The 19,515-nt window shown below is 33.7% G+C and overlaps 1 protein-coding gene across 1 annotated transcript; it reads right to left on the reverse strand.

Moving 5' to 3' along the window:
* Positions 1 to 15,519: 15,519 nt before the first annotated feature.
* On the reverse strand, positions 15,520 to 16,017 carry LOC130975429 (uncharacterized). The gene has a single exon (XM_057900228.1). It carries the CDS (start codon positions 16,015 to 16,017, stop codon positions 15,520 to 15,522), a length of 498 nt encoding a protein of 165 aa, XP_057756211.1.
* Positions 16,018 to 19,515: the final 3,498 nt, after the last annotated feature.

The following is a 19,515-nucleotide window of genomic DNA, read 5'->3' on the forward strand; positions in this document are numbered from 1 at the left end:
ATTGATTATTATGCATCATTTGAAGTTGTTCTTCTTCTTTTGTGTTTTTCAACACGTGTATGTGTATTTTGCACAAACGCATCTCTCACCTACTCTTTCTAGAAATTTAATATTTGTGCAGTAACTTGGATTATTGTTGAAAACATTTCAAAAATTTCATTATATATATAGTAAACTTTGTGTAACTGATACTTGAGTTAGTTAAAACAATCTTTCCTTTAATGCAGGTTGTGAAAAAGTATAATGTACAAGAATCAGAATAATAAAAATATACAATCCTATAATTAATATATAAATATGCTATATAAATATAAATAATACTAATTGATTTAATATTGATTCTAATTTATTCTCTAATATCCCCCCTCAAACTCAAGTGGGAGCTAAGGATACTATCTTGAGTTTGGATATCGGAGTCTGAAAATGAGTCGGATGATGAGCCTTCGTGAAGATATCAGCAGCCCGATCCAGTGTTCGAACAGCGATGAGACGAATAGCATCAATAAGGATGTGTTGTCGAACAAAGTGACAATCAATCTCGATGTGTTGGGTGTGCTCATGAAACACATCATTATGGGCAATCTGAATAGCATTGCGGTTGCCACAAAAAACATCAATGGGGGACGACTATGGTGCACCCAAGTATTCGAGAAGCCAAGGAATCGAGATAACCTCAGCAGTGGTGTCAGCAAGAGCACGGTATTCAGCTTTCGTGCTTGATCGAGTAGTGAACATTTGCTTCTTAACTTGCTAGGAAATGAGAGAGTTATCAAGAAACAAACAATAACCAGTAGTAGAACGACGATCAGTGGGATCACCAGCCCAATCGGTATCTGAGTACGCCTAAACGGATAAAGATGAATGAGCAGAAAAATAAAGGCTATGAAATAGGGTGCCTTTGATGTAGCGAAAAAATACTGCATAGTGAGTAGTACGAGGAGCTGACAAGAACTGGCTAAGAACATGAAACGGATAGGCAATGTCTGGTTGGGTGACAGTTAAATAGATTAGTCCTCCAACTAACTGCCGAAAAAGAGTAGGATTATAAAAAATAATGCCATCCATAGGAGTAAAACGAACATCAGGCTCAAGAGGAGTAGACTCAGTGCGACTATCTGTAATACCGGCTCGAGCAAGAAGATCCGAACCATACTTAGCTTGAGAGAGATAGATACCATCATCTGTGAATATGACCTTAAGACCAAAAAAATATCTGAGAGAACCAAGATCTTTCTCTCAAAATTACAGTGAAGGGAGGCTTTGAGATTAGAGATACCATCAACATCATCTCCAGTAATGATCATGTCATCAACATACAAAAGCAGAAGAACAACTTCACGTTCACTTTTATGAATAAAGAGAGCATTCTCATGAGGGCTGCAAGTGAAATCGAGATTGCATATAGTGGTGTTGAACTTGTCAAACCATTCGCAAGGAGCTTGCTTAAGACCATAAAGTGTCTTGCGAATGAGACAAACTTTGCTAGACGGACAAGGATAACCCGGAGGGGATTTCATATAGACCTTTTTTTTTTCAAGTCTCCATTAAGAACTGCATTCTTCACGTCCACCTGACTGAGAGACTATTTTTTGACTGCAGCAATGGCAAAAAGAGCTCGAACAGATGTGAGACGAGCAACAGAAGTAAAAGTCTCTTCATAGTCAATACCATACTATTCCGTACAACCTTGAGCAACGAAACGTGCCTTATAACGGTCAATAGAACCATCAAAGCGAGTCTTGATCTTGTATACCCATCTGCTTCCCATAACTTCCTGATTAGAAGGCGGATCAACCAAATCCCAAGTGTGTGCTTTCTCAAGTGCCTGTATTTCTTCTTGTATTTCTTGTTGCCAATTTAGATTTGTGAAGACTTCTCTGAATGACTTAGGTTCAAGTTGATGAAGAATAGTAGAAAAATAATGATAATCAAGAAGATGAGGAGGTGGATTTCTTACCCTAGAAGAACGAGTGGAAGGAGGAAGCATGACTATAGGAGCAGGATCATCGTCCAGTATGGATCCATCGGGAGATGGAGAAGGCAGAAGAACAGGAGGCTGTAGAGGGTGACTCGAGATAGAACCTGTAGAATCATCACTAGGAACAAGATCAACATTGGGGTTAGTGAAAAAAGGTAACTGAGTAGGAGGAATGGACTCAAAGATGGAGAATCGAGAAAACATGTGATGCTCCTAGAAGACAGCATGACAAGATATACGAATACGTTTAGAGAGAGGATTCCAACAATGATAACCCTTGTGTTCAGTGCCATAACCAAGGAAACAACACATACGAGCCCGATGTTCAAGTTTACTATGTTTATAAGGGTGAAGAAGAACAAAACAGACACAACTGAAAATTCGAAGGAAACTATAATCTGGAGAGGTATGATAAAGACGCTTAAAGGGAGTAATATTACCAAAAACAGAAGAAAGAATTCTATTGATAACATGAATAGCAGTAAAAACAACTTCACCCCAAGTACGCTCAGAACACGAAGAAGAAAGAAGCATTGTACGAACAGAGTCAAGAATGTGACGGTGTTTGCGTTCAACTCATCCATTTTGTTGAGACGTACCAGGACAAGAAAACTCAGACAAAGTACCCTATTTTGCAAGAAATGTTAAAAGTTTGGAATCACGATATTCCATAGCATTATCGCGTCGAAAAACCTTAATGACCTTGGAGGACTGGGTTTTAATCATAGTGGCAAAGTTAATATAAATTTGAGGTAACTCATGGTGATTAGTCATCAAATAAACCCAAGTAAAGCGTGAATAATCATCAATAAAAATGATAAAGTATTGAGCTCCTCCCATAGAAGCGGCGAAAGCGGGGCCCCAAACATCAGAGTGGATAAGATCAAAAGGATAGCAAGTAAGAGAGGAATTATTGTGAAAAGATAAAGCAGGTTGTTTGACAGTTTGACAAAAATTGCAATCAGAAGACTCATTAGGAACCTGACCCAAAATACCCTGAGACACAAGAGGATAGAATTTTCCTAAGGAGTTGTGGGCAAGGTGTTGATACCATAAGTGAAGGGTAGATGGAGAAGAAGCAGCACAGAAATTTGGCACAAAAAGAATATGAAGATTCTTGAGTTCAAATAACCTTCCGACCTTACGTCCAATCCCGATGATTTGTCCCGTCCGACGATCCTAAACACGACAACCAGAAATGAAAAAGGTGACATCAAAATCCAGAACAACAAGTTGACCAACAAAAATAAGATTAAAGTTTAATCTGGGAATATAATAAGTATCAGGGAGATTAAGAGTCGACTGGGAGATAGAACCCTTGTGTGTTGCGTGCTAGAGAGAACTATTAGCAGTATTGACAGAAGGTGCATTTGTAGTGGTAGACAGAGACAAGAAAAGATTACGCAATGAAGACATGTGATTAAAGTAACCCGAGTCAAAATACCATTTAAAATTACTTAGAGGAGTCGAAAAAGCAGCAGGAGTATTACCAGAAAGGGAGAAAAGATGCTGAAGAAGAGACGCAATATCAGATAGAGAGACAGGAGATGGGTTGAGAGGAGTAGAGGTGGTAGATTCAGTAGTAGCTGCAACAGCAGAGGCAGGCACAATATTGGAGAAGTTGGGACGAGAATGATACTTGAGTTGATCAGGACGTGGTGGGCGAGTAGGACAGGTAGTAATCAAATTTCCCGAGAGCTCGCAATAATGACAGAACAGCTGTGAACAATGGTAGGTAATGTGACCTTTTTAGTGGCATGTACGACATTCAATAGAAGGACAGTCGGAGAAGAGGTGCCCAGAACAATTACAGTTTTGACAGAATTTGCCCTTTCTATCTATGGCAGCAAAAACATCTGACTTTTCCATAATAGTAGACACAAAGATCAAAAGAGAGGAGAGAAAACTTCAATTTTGGAGCAGAAAATGAGAAAACGGAGTGCAGAATCGGAAAGAGCTCACCAAAAACTTTAGGGAGGGTCCCACTGTCTGCCGCGTCAGCACCACGTCAATGCCAAGTCAACATCGATGTCAGTAGATGGATGCCACGTGGCAACATCTGAGTGGAAGGGGATGACATGCTGGCGAGGTGAGCTGGAATAAGGGTCAGGTGGCGGACCAAGTCGGGTTCGGGCTACCTGGAGGCGAACTGGGTCGGGTTCGGGCTACCTGGAGGCGAACTGGGTCGGGTTCGGGTGCGGGCTTCCGGGTCAGCGCGGAACAAGAGGCGAGCAACACGTGGAGAGCGTTGGATCGTTGATCGCAGAGCCCAATCTGACGGTGCATGATGAATCTGGAAGGAGAAGAACGCTGGGCGCGGTAGCGTCTTGTGGCGGCGCGTGGCAGTGCGTCCGGCGGCGAATGACGACGAATCTGGATGCGTTGGAATCACGACGACGAGACGAACACGGTGGGAATGGCTATGACGAACCAAAGCGTCGAGAAAGGATAAAAAAACAAGGCTAAAGAATACTGCTAGAGGGAAAAAAACAAAGGGGCTACAAACGAATTTATATGGAAAAAAAAAGAACCTATGTTCTTGATACCATATTAGAAACAAAAGAGTAATCTAAAAGAATGTATTATTCAGGTTGTGAAAAAGTATAATGTACAAAGAGTATATATAAGTGTTAGAAGAATTAGAATAATAAACGTATACAATCTTATAATTAATATAAAGATATGCTATATAAATATAAATAATACTAATTGATCTAATATTAATTCTATTAAAACAATCTTTCCTTTAAAACGTGTTAATTGTCTGTTTAGATTTTGTTCTATTTGGAGCTTTATTTATGTGTTTTCTGTTGGAGCTTTATTAAAAAAGAAAAAAATCATCATGACATATTTGTTGTTGTGAATTGAGATAATTAGAGGAGACACCAGCTTGGCTTAAAAGTGACAATATGTTTCTTTGCATTGTGGCACAAACTGTAGTGAACGTTGATAATATTATGCCTATAGCTCGGTATGATTCCTTAGTTATGTACATAGTGCTCCATTTCTTATTGTTTCTAAGGTGGATATGATGATATGCAAGATGGTGGATATCAACTCCTATAGTCTAAAAGTCAAGGTAGACATGATGAATAATATATACAAATTAAAATAAAAATAAAATATCAATTTAAATAGTTTAAAATTATTTTATTTAATATTTATTAATTATTATTAAAATAATAATGTAATTTTAAATATAATAAGTATATAATTATAAAAATTATATATAAACTTATAAATATTAAATTAAATAAGATAATTTTAGTTATAAAAAATACAAATAAATCAGAATTTATTTATTTATTTATGATTATTTAAGTATCAACTCATCAATTTCTTTAATTTAGTTATCAGAATTTATTATTTTTTTATAGTTATTATCTTTTTTAATTATTGACAAATTTATATGTATTTATTATTTATTCTTAATGAGAAAGCGCATCTAGGGTTCAATTAGATAGACAATGTACTATGTAAGTCATAGATCTAATTATAAATCAATACACAAGATTGAGTATATCTTTGAATTATTCGTACGTACTTTTTATCAGAAATAATCCTATATTTAGTACTTGAGATTATTGTTTAAGAATATAAATATATTATAATACTCTAATCGATCGTATATTAGTATACTAATGTCATCTGAACTCTACTATATATAAAAAAAACCCTCCTTTTTTCTGGACAAAGAAGTTGAAAGCCTTATATTTTGACTGATGCTTGAGGATCAGAATAAATATATCCCCAACATTGAAGATGTGATTTATTGTTTTCTGAAGCATTTTTTTGTAATAAAGCTTGTAGTCAAAGTGAAAGGGATAAATCCCAAAAACTATAATTTATTTATTTATTTAATTTTGGACTTATGAGTGATGTTCGATCAAAGTAAATTGTTGGTGCTTTCAAGTTTCAATTCCTACTACTATAGGGCCGTAGGCACGTATATAGTGGATTAGTGGTGGATGGTGGTGCCGTTGAACTTGCAACATAGAAATGAACTACAGGAGCAGATAACAGAACCCGAAAATATAGAAAACTACCTCTATATATATATATATATATATATATATATATATATATATATATATATAGAGAGAGAGAGAATTTAGATCCTTTAAAATTTGAATTTCACTTTAAAAAGTAAAGTGTGATTTTTCTATTCTTAAATGGTTTCTTTTTTATATTTATTCTTAGTTCCACATATAAAATAAATGGTGAGAGATCATACTTTACTCTCTAAAGTGAAATTCAAATTTTAGAGGATCCAAATCCATATATATATATATATATATATATATATATATAGTCAATTTATTATTAAATTAATATTATACATTTAAATATATTTATTAATTAAATTTAATTAAATTGATCTAAATCAATAAAAATTAGTTATAAATACATTACTTCATTTTTTTTGTTTAACTTCGTCGTACTTAGTTTAGCTTTGTGTAGACAATGAGATTTATGATCGCCAAAAATTTTATAAAAATATTAGTAGTTCTTGTCTAAAGAAAATAAAGTTAACTCATTTAGTTAAATTGTTGTTTTTTCATCTTGTTTATTCGTATTTAATACTCATCTTCACCGTTCACTTGTTTTTGTGTGTTGATATTGAAATAAAAAGATTTTCTCTGATATTGTGTTTTCTTATACATTTTTATTTCATGTATTATTTTAATTTTAAACCAATAATAATATACCTAGTAGAAATACTAGTTGTTAATAAAAAATTATTATTTTATTTTATTTTTAAATCAATATTAATAGTTAAATATGTCATTGAAGTATTAGCATTATGTACATTAATGAATTTAGATATTTTATTTGCTAGAAGTTAAGATTTTATTTTGTTATATAATAATATATTATTTGATTGTAACAAAAATAACAACAAAGATAAATAATCTTGAGATTTTTGAGAGATAGATATAGTTAAAGATAAAATTAATTGTTTAAAATATCAAAAATTAATTTATAAATTATAATTAATTTTGTATAATTTAAAAAAAGCCTGCTTTTTTTTAAATAATAGCTTTTTAGATTAAAAAATCATTTTTATGTGAAAAATCGATTTTTTCATACAAAAATTAGTTATTTTTTAAAAATTAATTTTTATTTTAAAATTAATTTATTAATTTTATAATCGGTTAATAGTTAATTTTATTATTTAAAATTAGTTTAGTTTATTTATTAATCTAAACTAAATTTGTTGTTAACCAAAATTAAGTTTAGTTTTTCAGTTAACTTTAACTTTATGCAGTCTTACATATTAATAACAAATTTTAAAAATAATTATATATATAAATTTTATTTTAATATAAATATTATTATATAATTTTTTTTGTTAAAATTTTTGTCCTTTTCAAAAGTTTCATTCAAACTCCGCCACTAAATATATGTGTATCATTATTTAAAAATAATATAGCAGATAACTTTTTAAAAAAATTTATTTTAAAATTTCAAAAAACATGCACCACTTTCATTTTCCTTCACCTCCTTCTAAAAAACGCAAAAAATTTAACATTTTACGCTGTTTGCTACTATTATTCTTTGTCTTTTTTTTCACATCTCTTTTTCTTTTTTTTTTTTGAAGTAGTTTCTGCACTCTCCTTTTCTTTCTCTTGTTGGGCTTCAAATAATTATTTATAATAATTTTGAATTTTTTTCAAAATTTTGGATGTGTCTTTTTTATAAATTTTGGAAGATGTTTTTTAATGGTTTTAGATGTTTTTCTTTTTTTTAGTTTTCGTATGTTTTTTTAGTATATTTTAGATGTTTTCTTTTGTTATATATATTTTGGGTATTCTTTTTTTAATAATTTTGGATGTCTTATTTTATTATATTTTAAATATTTTTAAAATAATTTTGGATTTTTTTTTGTAAAATTTCTGATGATTCTTTTTATTAAGTTTTGGATGTTTTTTTTAATAATTTTGAATTTTTATTTTGTTTGGCTATGGATTTTTTTAATATTTTAGATGTTTTTTATTAAGTTTCAAATATTTTTCTTTATTAGATTTCAGATATTTTTTTATAATAATTTTGGGGGTTTCTTTTTGTGATTTTTTGGACGTTTCTTTTAAACAGCAAGATAAATGAAGGGATGACGACGGATGACAAGACACCTGTAGATTGGGGTGACAAACGAGGAAGTCCGTCCCGCTCCACTCCACCAAAAGTCCACCATTTGGCCCGCCTAGTGAGATGGTCCTGAATTCCTCCCCCACCCCGTCTAACAGCAGGTTTGTGGGCCAAGTCTGCCAATTCTCTTTTTTTATAAACATTAAATATTAAATATATATAATTTCACAAGCATTTCAATAAATTTATAATTTCTAAAGACATAAAAAAATATAATTTCTAAATTCACAAACATTAAAGTTTTTATAATTATAAATATGTAATAAAGATAATCATAAACCAAATTTTTTAAAACAAAATAATAAAACCAACATTGTCAAAAGAGAAACATTATCCAAAATATATAATTACACATCTTCAAGTTTATAATCAATCAAACATAAAATTTAATCCAAAATATAACTTAGAACATCTTCAATTATCATCTTCATCCTCTTGTAGATCAATAACATCATAGAAATTTGTAAAAGAATGGTTCTGACAAAAAAAAAATGTCTGGCCCACTGGAAAAGTCCGCCCCGCCCTGCTAAATCCCACGGATTAGGCAGTGCGGGTTAGACGTGCTTTTTAAGTTTGGCGATTTAGTCTATCTTTTTTGGCGGGTTACGCGGATCGACTCGGCAGGTTTCGACCAATTTGCTACCATATCTGCAAACGTGATGACGACGACGATGAATACATTATTAGAAACACATCGAAACCTCCAAAATTTAAACATCCGAAACGTAAGTATAAAAAACATCCGAAATAATATCTTCGTTTTTAATAGTTTACTTTCATTTACTTTTAATTATACATTCTTAAAAAAATATCCGATACTTTTAAAGTTTAAATATCTAAAATTCGGATATAAGAAACATCCAAAATGATGTCGTCTTTTTTAATAATTTATTTATTATTTTACATTCTAAAAAAAAACTGAAACCTCTGCAATTTAAACATTTGAAATTTAAATATAAGAAATATCCAAAAATATATGCGTTCTTTTTTATCATAATTAAAATAGTTTTATTTTGTTCAAATTTTAGATTTTTTTATTAGATTTTAGATAATCATTTACAATGATTTTTTATATTTCTTTTTGTTATATCAGATATTTTTTTTGTTAGATTTTAGATATCTTTTTACAATAATTTTAAATGTTTGTTTTTATTTATTTTTAGAATATTTTTTAAATTTTAAGTATTTTTTCATTTAATTTTGGATATTTTTATTAACTTGTTTGCAGTCCAATTAATAATTGGTTATTATTGGTTGATATTCTAATTAGTTACCTAATATAATTGGCAAAATTCATATGTGAAACACCAAAATACTTATTTTTTTTACTTTTAGGATAAAATTAAAAGGTGCATGTGTTATGGTCACGGTGACTATTTAATTTTATCAATATTTTAAAATTATTATTAAATTTAAATAATATTTTTTATTATTTAGTACATTTTTAATTTAAAAATAAAAATTAAATATTATAAAAATATAAAAATATAAAATTAATTTTAGTATTATTTAAAAAGTATTATTAATATTATTTAGCTATTATAACCACAGATACTACCAAATTAAAATGCTATGCGCTATGCGATCCTTTAAAGAAGCTTTTCTCATTTTAGTTGTAGCATATTATAGACATCTTATAAATTATTTATCATAAATAATTTTACAATTCAAACAACTCTAATCATTTGATTAATTGCAATTGAACTAAGTGCGAAGTTCTTAACATCACAGTCTATCTCTATATGTTTTGTTTGCTTGTGGAATACTAAATTTGCAGCAACGTAAAGAGCTGAACGACTGTCACAGTAAATTGTTACTGGTTGGGATAGGAGGAGATTCAAATCAGTAAGAAGATTACGAAGCCATTGTGCTTCTCAAGTAGCCTTGACAAGAGCTCTATACTCTGCTTTTGATGATGAGCTAGGCACTATGTTTTATTTCTTACTCTTCTAGATAATCATTGCAGTCCCCCAAAAATAAAACAAAGACCAGTGATTGGTCTTTGTGAATCTGGACATTGTGCAGTTGTGCCCAATCAGCATCTGCATATCTTGCCAAAGTTTGCTCACTATTTGCAGCTGGGAAGAAAAGAAAAGTACAGAAGCTAGTGAAACCTTTAGGTACTTGAGAACTCTAAGAGCTGCCATCATGTGCAAGTCAGTTGGATGTTTAAGATATTGACTTAGTTTTTCTACCACAAAGATAATGTTCGGGCGAGTGTTTGTCAGGTAAACTAACCTGCCAATCACTCTTCTATACACTGATGAATCTACTAAGGGAGTGCCTGAGTCTCTTGATAATTTGCTATTGTAATCCATTGGGGTGGTGGAAGGTTTTGCATAAAGCATGTGGTATTCATTTATGAGGTCCAAAACATATTTTTTTTGGTTCATTGTGATACCCTTCTCATCTCAAGTAACTTCAAAGCCTAAAAAATATCTCAAATCTCCCAAATCCTTAATTCAAAGTTTGTCATCTAGCACCCTTTTTATTCTTTGAATTTCTTCGATATCATCACCCACCAAGACTAAGTCATCAACATATGTTATAATGGTTGTGAATGAGCTCTCCAAGCATTTGGTGAACAAAGAGTAGTATGACTTTGATTAAGAGAATCTACAATCCTTGAGTGTTGCTGCCAATTTTGTATTTCATTTTCTGTTAACTTGTTTCAAACCATATAGTGATTTCTCTAATTTGCAAACACTTGTCTTGTTGCTTTGTTCTTCTATAAACCTCGCGAAATTAATAAATAATTAGTCAATAAATTAATTATTATTCAAAAAAATTAGAAAATTAAATTTTATAGTTTAGAGGAGTAGAAATATTTAAAATACGAATTTCAACAGTAATTTTAAAAGTTTTAGCTCAAAATTGAACCAATAAACCAAACCAATTGAACTGAATCCACATTGGGCCCAAGACCCAACATATATATATATATATATATATATATATATATATATATATATATCCCCCCCTCCCCAGAACTTCATTTCACGTTGGGAAGAGAAGCTTTGCTTCAAACCCTAATTTCATTTTTATCCAAAAAGAGTGGTAAGAAATTTTGTAATTTGTGCCCAATTTCTTTCCAATTTCTGGATTCACGTTTTAGTATGAGTTTTGAGTGATTTTGATTATTTTGGTAATTTAGGTGCAATCTAACATTAGATAATTGTTGAATTTTATTCTAATCATCAATGGGTAAGATAAAAAAAAAACTCTAAACCCTTGTGATTTGTCTAATTTTGTGTGCCCTAGTACTAATCTTGAGGAATTATATGAATTAGATTGATAATGTATTGACTTGGAGTTGAATTGGCAAAAATTAGAGCAATCAGAATCAAATTGGTGGATGTTAGATGCTTGAAGTGAGCCTCGGAAGCTGAGAATTTTGTTTCATGTGGAATTGGAGACTTAGAGCTTGTGGAGAAGAGGACTTTTAAGGCATTTTTGGCTTAGGAAAAAATCAGTCAATGTATGATTTTGGTTTCTCATAGTTAATGTATAATGTTGCGTGAAAACTTAGGCTAATTGCTTTAGGATAGGTTTGAATGATTAGAAAATGGTATGTGTACATAATGTGATTTGTTAATGTTTAATGTTGAAGTTGGTTTGGTTGATTAGAAAATAGTATGTGTATATAATGTGATTTGTTAATGTTTAATATTGAAGTTGGTTAGAAATCATGAAAGAAATTGTGGAATAGATTGAAGAAATTGTATGTTAATATATTGTAGCATGAATGGAGAGTGTGAGAAATGTGGTTTGGATAGGATTGGTGCTATTTTCGTTGTGGAGAAAATGATTTTGAATTGAGGTTTTGGAAAGAATGAGGTTTTGAACTTTTGGTAAAAACCGACCTTTTGACCAACTTCGGCAAGCCATAATTTGGCTTCCGGATCCCTAAATTTTGTGAAATTTGTTTAGAATAAAAATTGAGTCTGTGTATAATGTTCAAAGAATGGTCTAAAAATAATTTTTAATAAAAAAGTTAGGTGTGTTCGAAGTTTGGTACAAAAATATGATTTCTGAGACTTAGCAGCTTTTTGAGGAAAAAGGGGTGCATGTGTATGCGACATGCCACGTGACATGAGGATTTTTCACTATTTTGTGATCTCGCGTACACGGTATGGTCGTGTGTACACGGACCTATCAAATTAGAGGTGTGCGTACGTGAACATGTACCACGCAACGGGGACCCTGGGCTTTGCCCAAATGTCCCGCGTACGCAGAAGGTATGCATACGCGGAATTCTGTTTTGGCTGAAAATGGTGTTTTTAAGCTTTAAACCATTCCTTAAACTTTTTAAACCTCTGTAACTACTATTTGAGTTTTCCTAGCTAGTGTTTAGACTTTTGAGATAAGTGAAAGTGTACTGGTAAAATAAAAGAAGTATTTTCTATTATAGTTTAGAGCCAATGACTTAGGGTTACAGAGTATTGTGGGTAGATTAACCAGAGTGGGTCTGTGGGGTGTACTGAGTAGATTAAGGAGAACATATCAAAGTATAGAAAAGATAGGGTTGCATAAATAAATTTCTAATATTATGAAACTGATTTCTAAAGAAATAACTATTTCATCTGAGCACTCTTTCTTGAAAGTGCGATCCTAGGAGATGGTAGAAGGTGAGGATCCCCTTCTTTATTCCTCCTAGTATTGTAAAATTGCCTCCAGCAAGATGTGGGAGGTTAGGATCCCTTCCTTTGTTCCTCCTTGACATATGAGAACATACCTCGTAAGTAGACGCAAGGGTTGTGGTTTCGTTCCACTTGCTCTAGGTTGGTTAGTATTGAGGCTTCTCAGGTAGATATAAGGGTGTGGTTTGTCCCACTTGCTCCGGGTTATGATGATTTTAGCTTCTTGGATAGTAACAAGGGTTGAAGTTTGCCCAACTTGCTTCAGAATGGAAATTATAAATTAATTGCATCTCATTCCTTTGACCCTGTGTCATAAGTGTGGCCAAACACGTGTATACCTTTCTGGATGAGCTCTCCCCCATGGATATATATATATATATATATATATATATATATATATATATATATATATATATATATATTGAATGATTATGATTTTTGAGCTTGGGGATTGCACGCAGGCACTGTCCAAGGTTAGCTACCAAACATGTTGAGTTTGACTGGATAACCGATAGATGAGATTCATCGGCCATAGGGTAGACATACATCATGTAAAATATTTTGCTTGAGTGTGAATTACTTTGGTTTGCCTAATTGATTAGCCATGCCTATCTGCTATTTGTCCTACTTGCTGTAATTGCATCATATCTGTATTTTCTGTGCATGTCTTGTATGTCTTTGCAACTGAGAGATCCCTTATACTGGCGGAGGTAACACTGAGGATAGTTCTACCGGTGAATAAGGGGGTTTGGTGAGACAGAAGGTGCAGAGTTAGATTAAAATTAGAATTTTCTTAGATAGATTACCGATATTACTAGTTTAGAATAAGTTTTAAGTTTGAATCTGAGTGTCGGAGTTCTAGAAATGCCTCTTGCTTTCCTGGGACCTTATATATTATTTATGTGGACACGTTTACTATACTGAGAACCTTTGATTCTCATTCCATACATGTTGCTTTTCAGATGCAGGACGTGAGGCACCTCGCTAAGCGTGCTGGATGACCTTTTCAAAAGCAAAGATATACTTTTGTGGGGTTTTTATATTATGTACTTAGCTTTTATATATATTCACCACTGTTGTATAAAACTTGCATTTGTCCCTCTTAAAAGTTGACATGGAGAATTAGGACTTGTATCTGTATTTTGGGTTGTATATATATACATTCTGGCCAGTCTTTGCTTCGCAAGGTCGAGTCTAGAACTTGATTATACTTATCAGTTGGAATTATATATATATATATATCTTTTGATTTTCTATATAAGCTTTCTGCCTTATCGTTTTTCTTGAGCGATGCATCTTTGGTTTTGTTTTGATCGTACCCCTTTTTCTTTCAAGGCTCCTAGCTATATTATCCTTGTTATATATGTATATATGTATTTTATTTTTAGAGGTCGTAGCACCTCGCCACCTTTGATTTACGTCCTAGACGTAAAGCTCTGTGTGGTAGGGTGTTACATTTTCTATCCCGAAAAGAGGCTTTTGAAGTAAACAAACTGAATTACGTGATCTTGTAGACCTGGTGGCAATCTCATGTAAACTTCCTTATTGAGGTCACCATGAAGGAATGATGTATTTACATCAAATTGATGACAATACCATCCATTTCTTGCTGCAATTGAGAGGAGAACCCTGAGAGTTGTCATTTTTACCACCGGACTGAATGTGTCTAAATAGTCTAAACCATGAGCTTGAGTGAACCCTTTTGCCAAACCTAGCTTTATGTCTTTCCACACTCCCATTTCGGATTGAATTTTACTTTGAACACCCATTTTCACCCAATTGCTCGTTTCCCAGCAGGTAATGTAGTTACAGTCCATGTCTTGTTTAGTTCAATAGTAGTGAGTTCTTCTTTAATGGCTTGCCTCCAACACTCATGTTTTATTGCTTCTTCATATGTTTTTGGCTTATTGATGGATGACACAATAAGAGAAAAAGATTAATGTGAGGGAAATAGAGATGAAACAGACATATAATTTCATATAGGGTACTTAGATTGTGATGATTGTGTAGCTTTTGGTGTGGAAGCAGCCATACATTGGAAGTCTTGTAGGCGTGTCGTTGGTTTTCTAATTCTTGTGGACAGACGGATGTAAAACAGGTTAATTAATAATTAATCTTAAGATGATTGAAGAAAAATCATGTTACTATTTGTCATATTCTGAATGTTCATGTTAGATTTATGGCACCTAGTCCTACCAGGACAAGTGTATGTTTAGTTAAATATAGTAGGTGTGTAAAAAATAGTTAATTGGTTTTGGTAAGCATGGGCATGTTCTTTGTATTTTTTACTAATAATTTTGGCGCTTGTGTAGACAATTGTATTGGCTGCATCTACAAATAAGTTATCCATGATACAAGAAGAAGCCGAGAATTCTACAGCTTTGATTATGGAATCACTTGACCTCCAAAACAAAGGCTACATTCAGGTACTAATTTTAATCGAATAAAAATCACATGTTTAACTCTTAAAATTGTAAAGGTTTAGCTAGCTTTATGTCTTTTTAACTTATCTGATGATATCCGGATCAAAAATCAACCTTGGAAAATACTCCGGCTCCCTGAAGTTGATCCATTAAGTCATCAATCCTTGGTAACGGATACTTATTCTTCATGGTAACTTTGTTCAACTGTCGATAGTCAACACATAAGCGCATGCTCCCATCCTTCTTCTTTACCAATAATACTGGCGCTCCCCACGGAGAAACACTCGGTTGAATGAAGCATTTACCCATTAAATCTTCCAACTGAGCCTTAAACTGACATCCTGTAAGGAGCACTTGAAATTGGACCCGCTCCAGGCACCAACTCAATTGCAAACTCAACCTCTCGATTAGGTGGAAATTCATAAATGTCATCCGAAAACACCTTAGGAAATTCACAAACAATTGGGATTTGCTCCAAGCTTTTTTCATCTCCCAAAACACCCGCATTTAATAGAATAACACCCTGACATTCATATCCAGAATAGTTTACTACCACAGAGTTTAAATAGTAGCTATTCGCCACAACCGGCCCTTCCGATCCTTCCGACATAAAGTACACCGATTTCTCAGAACAGTCAAGCAAAACATGATTTTTAGACAACCAATCCAATTCCAAAATGAGATCCAGACTAGTCATCGGTAAACAGATCAAATCATGAATGAAATCACATTGTTGAACCCGAAACAAGACTTGTGGACATCCTAACCTTGTCACAAGGGCTTCAGAAGTGGCATTATACACCTTTAAATCATAACCTAAGACCATTATCTTCAATCCTAACTCACTAGTCCTTTCAAATGCTATAAACGAATGCGTCGCCCCAGAATCAAACGAAGCACTTAAAATTTTACTAGCTACCCCTTGGTGCAAAATTCCCTCCTTGAGCCCTCTGAAAAGGCATCTTCTGACTTCCCCTCTCCACTGTTGCTTTCCTCACGCACTCTTCTGCCACTTGGCTTTTGTTTACAAGCTCGGAAGAGACTCTGATCTCCATCGGTGTAACGGAGCTCAAAATATCACTCCGAAGGCCTCCCTCGTACTTAATGTATTTTTATTCGGCAAAATCCTTAGGTGCTCCTTGACAGATTCGGGAAAAGTGGCATAATTCCTCAAACCTATTAGTGTATTTTGCAACGGTCTAGGGGTGGCAACGGGGTGGGTAGGGGCGGGTTTTTCCTCTACCTAACCCCGTCCCCCCGTACAAGAACCCGCATAAAATTTGCCCCGCTTCTACCTGCAGGTATCCGCCCCACCCCTATCCGCCCCTATAATTATTAAAATCCAACAAGTAAAATTAAATTTCAAAATTTATATAACTCATAACATAAATTAAAGTAAAAATTTAAATATGATATAATATAATTAATCATTTACTAATTATTTTACATATATTATACATATTATATATTAAAATTATATATATTATATATATACCGGGATGGGTAGGGGCGGAGTGGGTACCCGCGGGTTCGGGTGGTGTTGCCATCCCTACTTGTTTCAGCTACAGTAACTCGAGTTCCTTGGTGTTCCTAGCGGAACTGGGAAAGTATTTTCTATAGAATTCTGTTCGGAACACTTTCCAAGATAGTACCATCTAGCTGTAGGATACGTCGTGTTCCCTGCCACCAGTAATGGGCCTCACCTTGCAACTGATAAGTCCCGAATTCGACCCACTTCTCCTCGGGAACCTGCTGAGCCTACAGTTCCCATTCTATCGCCTGGATCCAGTTATCTGCTTCGGTGGGGTTCAAAGTCCCCTTGAAGATCGGAGGGTGAACCTTCAGGAAAGAGGCAAGCGTCATTGGACCCTCATCACCATTATTCCCGTTATTCCTATCATTTATCTAATTACCAGTGCCTCAGCTATTGCCTACATAGCCACAACCATGTTTCCCAGGGCAGCCATGAAATCTATAGGCTTATTCCCTACCGGTTTAGTGTAACACCCTGTTACCTTAAGCCTTACCTCTAGCCATAAAGCAAAGGATAACAAAGTGCCATGATAGTTCTAAAGCTTATAATATATAATATATGTCAAAAAATTTATATAACTAGAAGCCCGATGAAAGAATAAAGCTCAAAGTCGCATAAAGCAGAATTACAAAACGCGAAGCGTTCACACACGATAACTAAATGCGTAGACATGGACAAAACAAGACATAATATATATGAATCCTTGTAGATAGCTCTAGGATACACAAGGTAATACTTAAATTAAACAAGACATATATATAAATATGATATTAAAAAGAGGACTAGTCACAGCCTGCGGAGTTTAGGCCAGCTAGTCAAACTGAATACAATAGAGTTTTGATGTTTAAAATAGCAACAACCTATCTCTCAAAGTTTTCAGAAATAAATCTTCTAAGGCAACAAGGTTATATAAATACAATGGATGAGAGAGTGACTATATCAAAATAATACAGAATCAAATAAGGAAGAAACCATACTCCGCTCTGTCACCATCTCGCAACTCACCGAGGTGGGTTACGACTTGCATCAGAAAAATAACAACAACATATGGTATGAGAACTGGAGGTTCTCAATATGGTAACAGTGCCCAATATATAAGATGTAAGGTTCCAGATCGCCAACGGCAATCCTAGAACTTCACACAAACAGATATCCAACCTTAGAATAAAAAAATAACTTAAACCGAACACCATAAACAGGGTTATCTAAACTTAGGAGAATTTCTAACTAATACTAATCATACTGCTGTATCCCACAGCCTTCACCAACTTAACCTCCGTGCGATCCTATCGCCAGCGCCTACCTAACCTCCTCAGCACCAGACAATCACATATAATGCAAGCAAGTAATACACATGTAATATTCATATATAGCAAGTAATTCAAGAAGCAAGTAGGTATATGATACATTTAGGCAAACTGCAAGTAATCAAAGCAAACAAGCACATAAGAGAGGCATATGATAAATGCCTGTCATATTGGCTGTGATATCACATGTCGGTTATAATACCAAACCCGACACAAAATCTGGTCGGCAACTGACAAACCCCGATTTGACGGTTTATCTTGTATTGATTTTAGGGGATTTTATAACCTTTTACCCTCATTTATCCATTGAAATAGCATGGTTTTGTGATTGTCTCCTTATTTGTGCTTAGATGTGAAAACATGCTTTTCAACCCTTAATTTGATGGTTTCAATCTCCCTTTGATTCCACTAGATGCCTTGATATGTTTGTTAGTGATTTCAGATTGAAAAGGCTAGGAATTGATCAAAGGAGTGAAGAGGGAAAGCATGCAAAGTGGAGAAATCATGAAAAGTCAAAGAAGTTGAACTCGTCCATGGACGCGCGCGCGCACCTGCGAATTACCCCATGGACGCGTACGCGTGATGTGCGCGTACACGTCGGTGTTGGTTTATGATTTTTTAATGAAAACGTGGCCAACGAATTCTGAAGGGTTGTGGGGCCCAATCCTAACCAACTTTGGCGCCAAAGATGCTATTTAAAGCCAAGGATTGAAGAGCAAAGGGGATTCCCATTCATTACACACACATAGTTTAGTTTTAGAGTTAGTTTCTAGAGAGAGAAGCTCTCACTTCTCTCTAAGATTAGGATTAGGATTAGTTCTTAGATCTAGGTTTTAATCTTTGCTTTCTTCCACTTCTATCTCTCAATTCTTTGTTGCTACATTCATCTTCTTCTACTCTTTTGTTGTAATTTCCTTTATGTTGTTCTTATATTTTGTTGTAGATCTAGTATTGTTCCTTCTACATTCTTCCAATTCAATATGAGGTAATTCATACTAAATGTGTCTTCTTTGCTTTTCTATTGTTGATCTCTTATTTTTGTAGTTGTAGATTCCTTTAATTCTTGCATTTAATAATGATTACTTCTATTGCACTTTATGTGTTTGTTAAAATGTCTCTTTTAGTTTTAGTGTAGATTTTGTTCCTCTTGGCCTAGGTAGAGTAATTAGTGACACTTGAGTTATCTAATTCCTTTGTTGATTGATAATTGGAGAGATTGCTAATTGGTTTGGAGTGCACTAAAGCTAGTCTTTCCTTGGGAGTTGGCTAAGACTTGTGGCTCAAGTCAATTCATCCACTTGACTTTCCTTTCTTTAGTAAGGGTTAACTAAGTGGTAGCAATGAACAATTCTCATCACTATTGAGAAGGATAACTAGGATATAACTTCTAATTTTCATACCTTGCCAAGAGCCTTTTATAGTTGTTAGTTTACTTTCTTGCCATTTATCTTTCATGCTTCATATCAAAACCCCAAAATAACTC

Source organism: Arachis stenosperma, chromosome 4 (genome assembly GCF_014773155.1).
Source record: "Arachis stenosperma cultivar V10309 chromosome 4, arast.V10309.gnm1.PFL2, whole genome shotgun sequence".
In the NCBI taxonomy this organism is placed as follows: Eukaryota; Viridiplantae; Streptophyta; class Magnoliopsida; order Fabales; family Fabaceae; genus Arachis; species Arachis stenosperma.

Coding starts and splice junctions, on each gene's coding strand:
- LOC130975429 (XM_057900228.1), bottom strand. CDS start 16,017: ATGGTCTTAGGTTATGATTTAAAGGTGTATAATGCCACTTCTGAAGCC.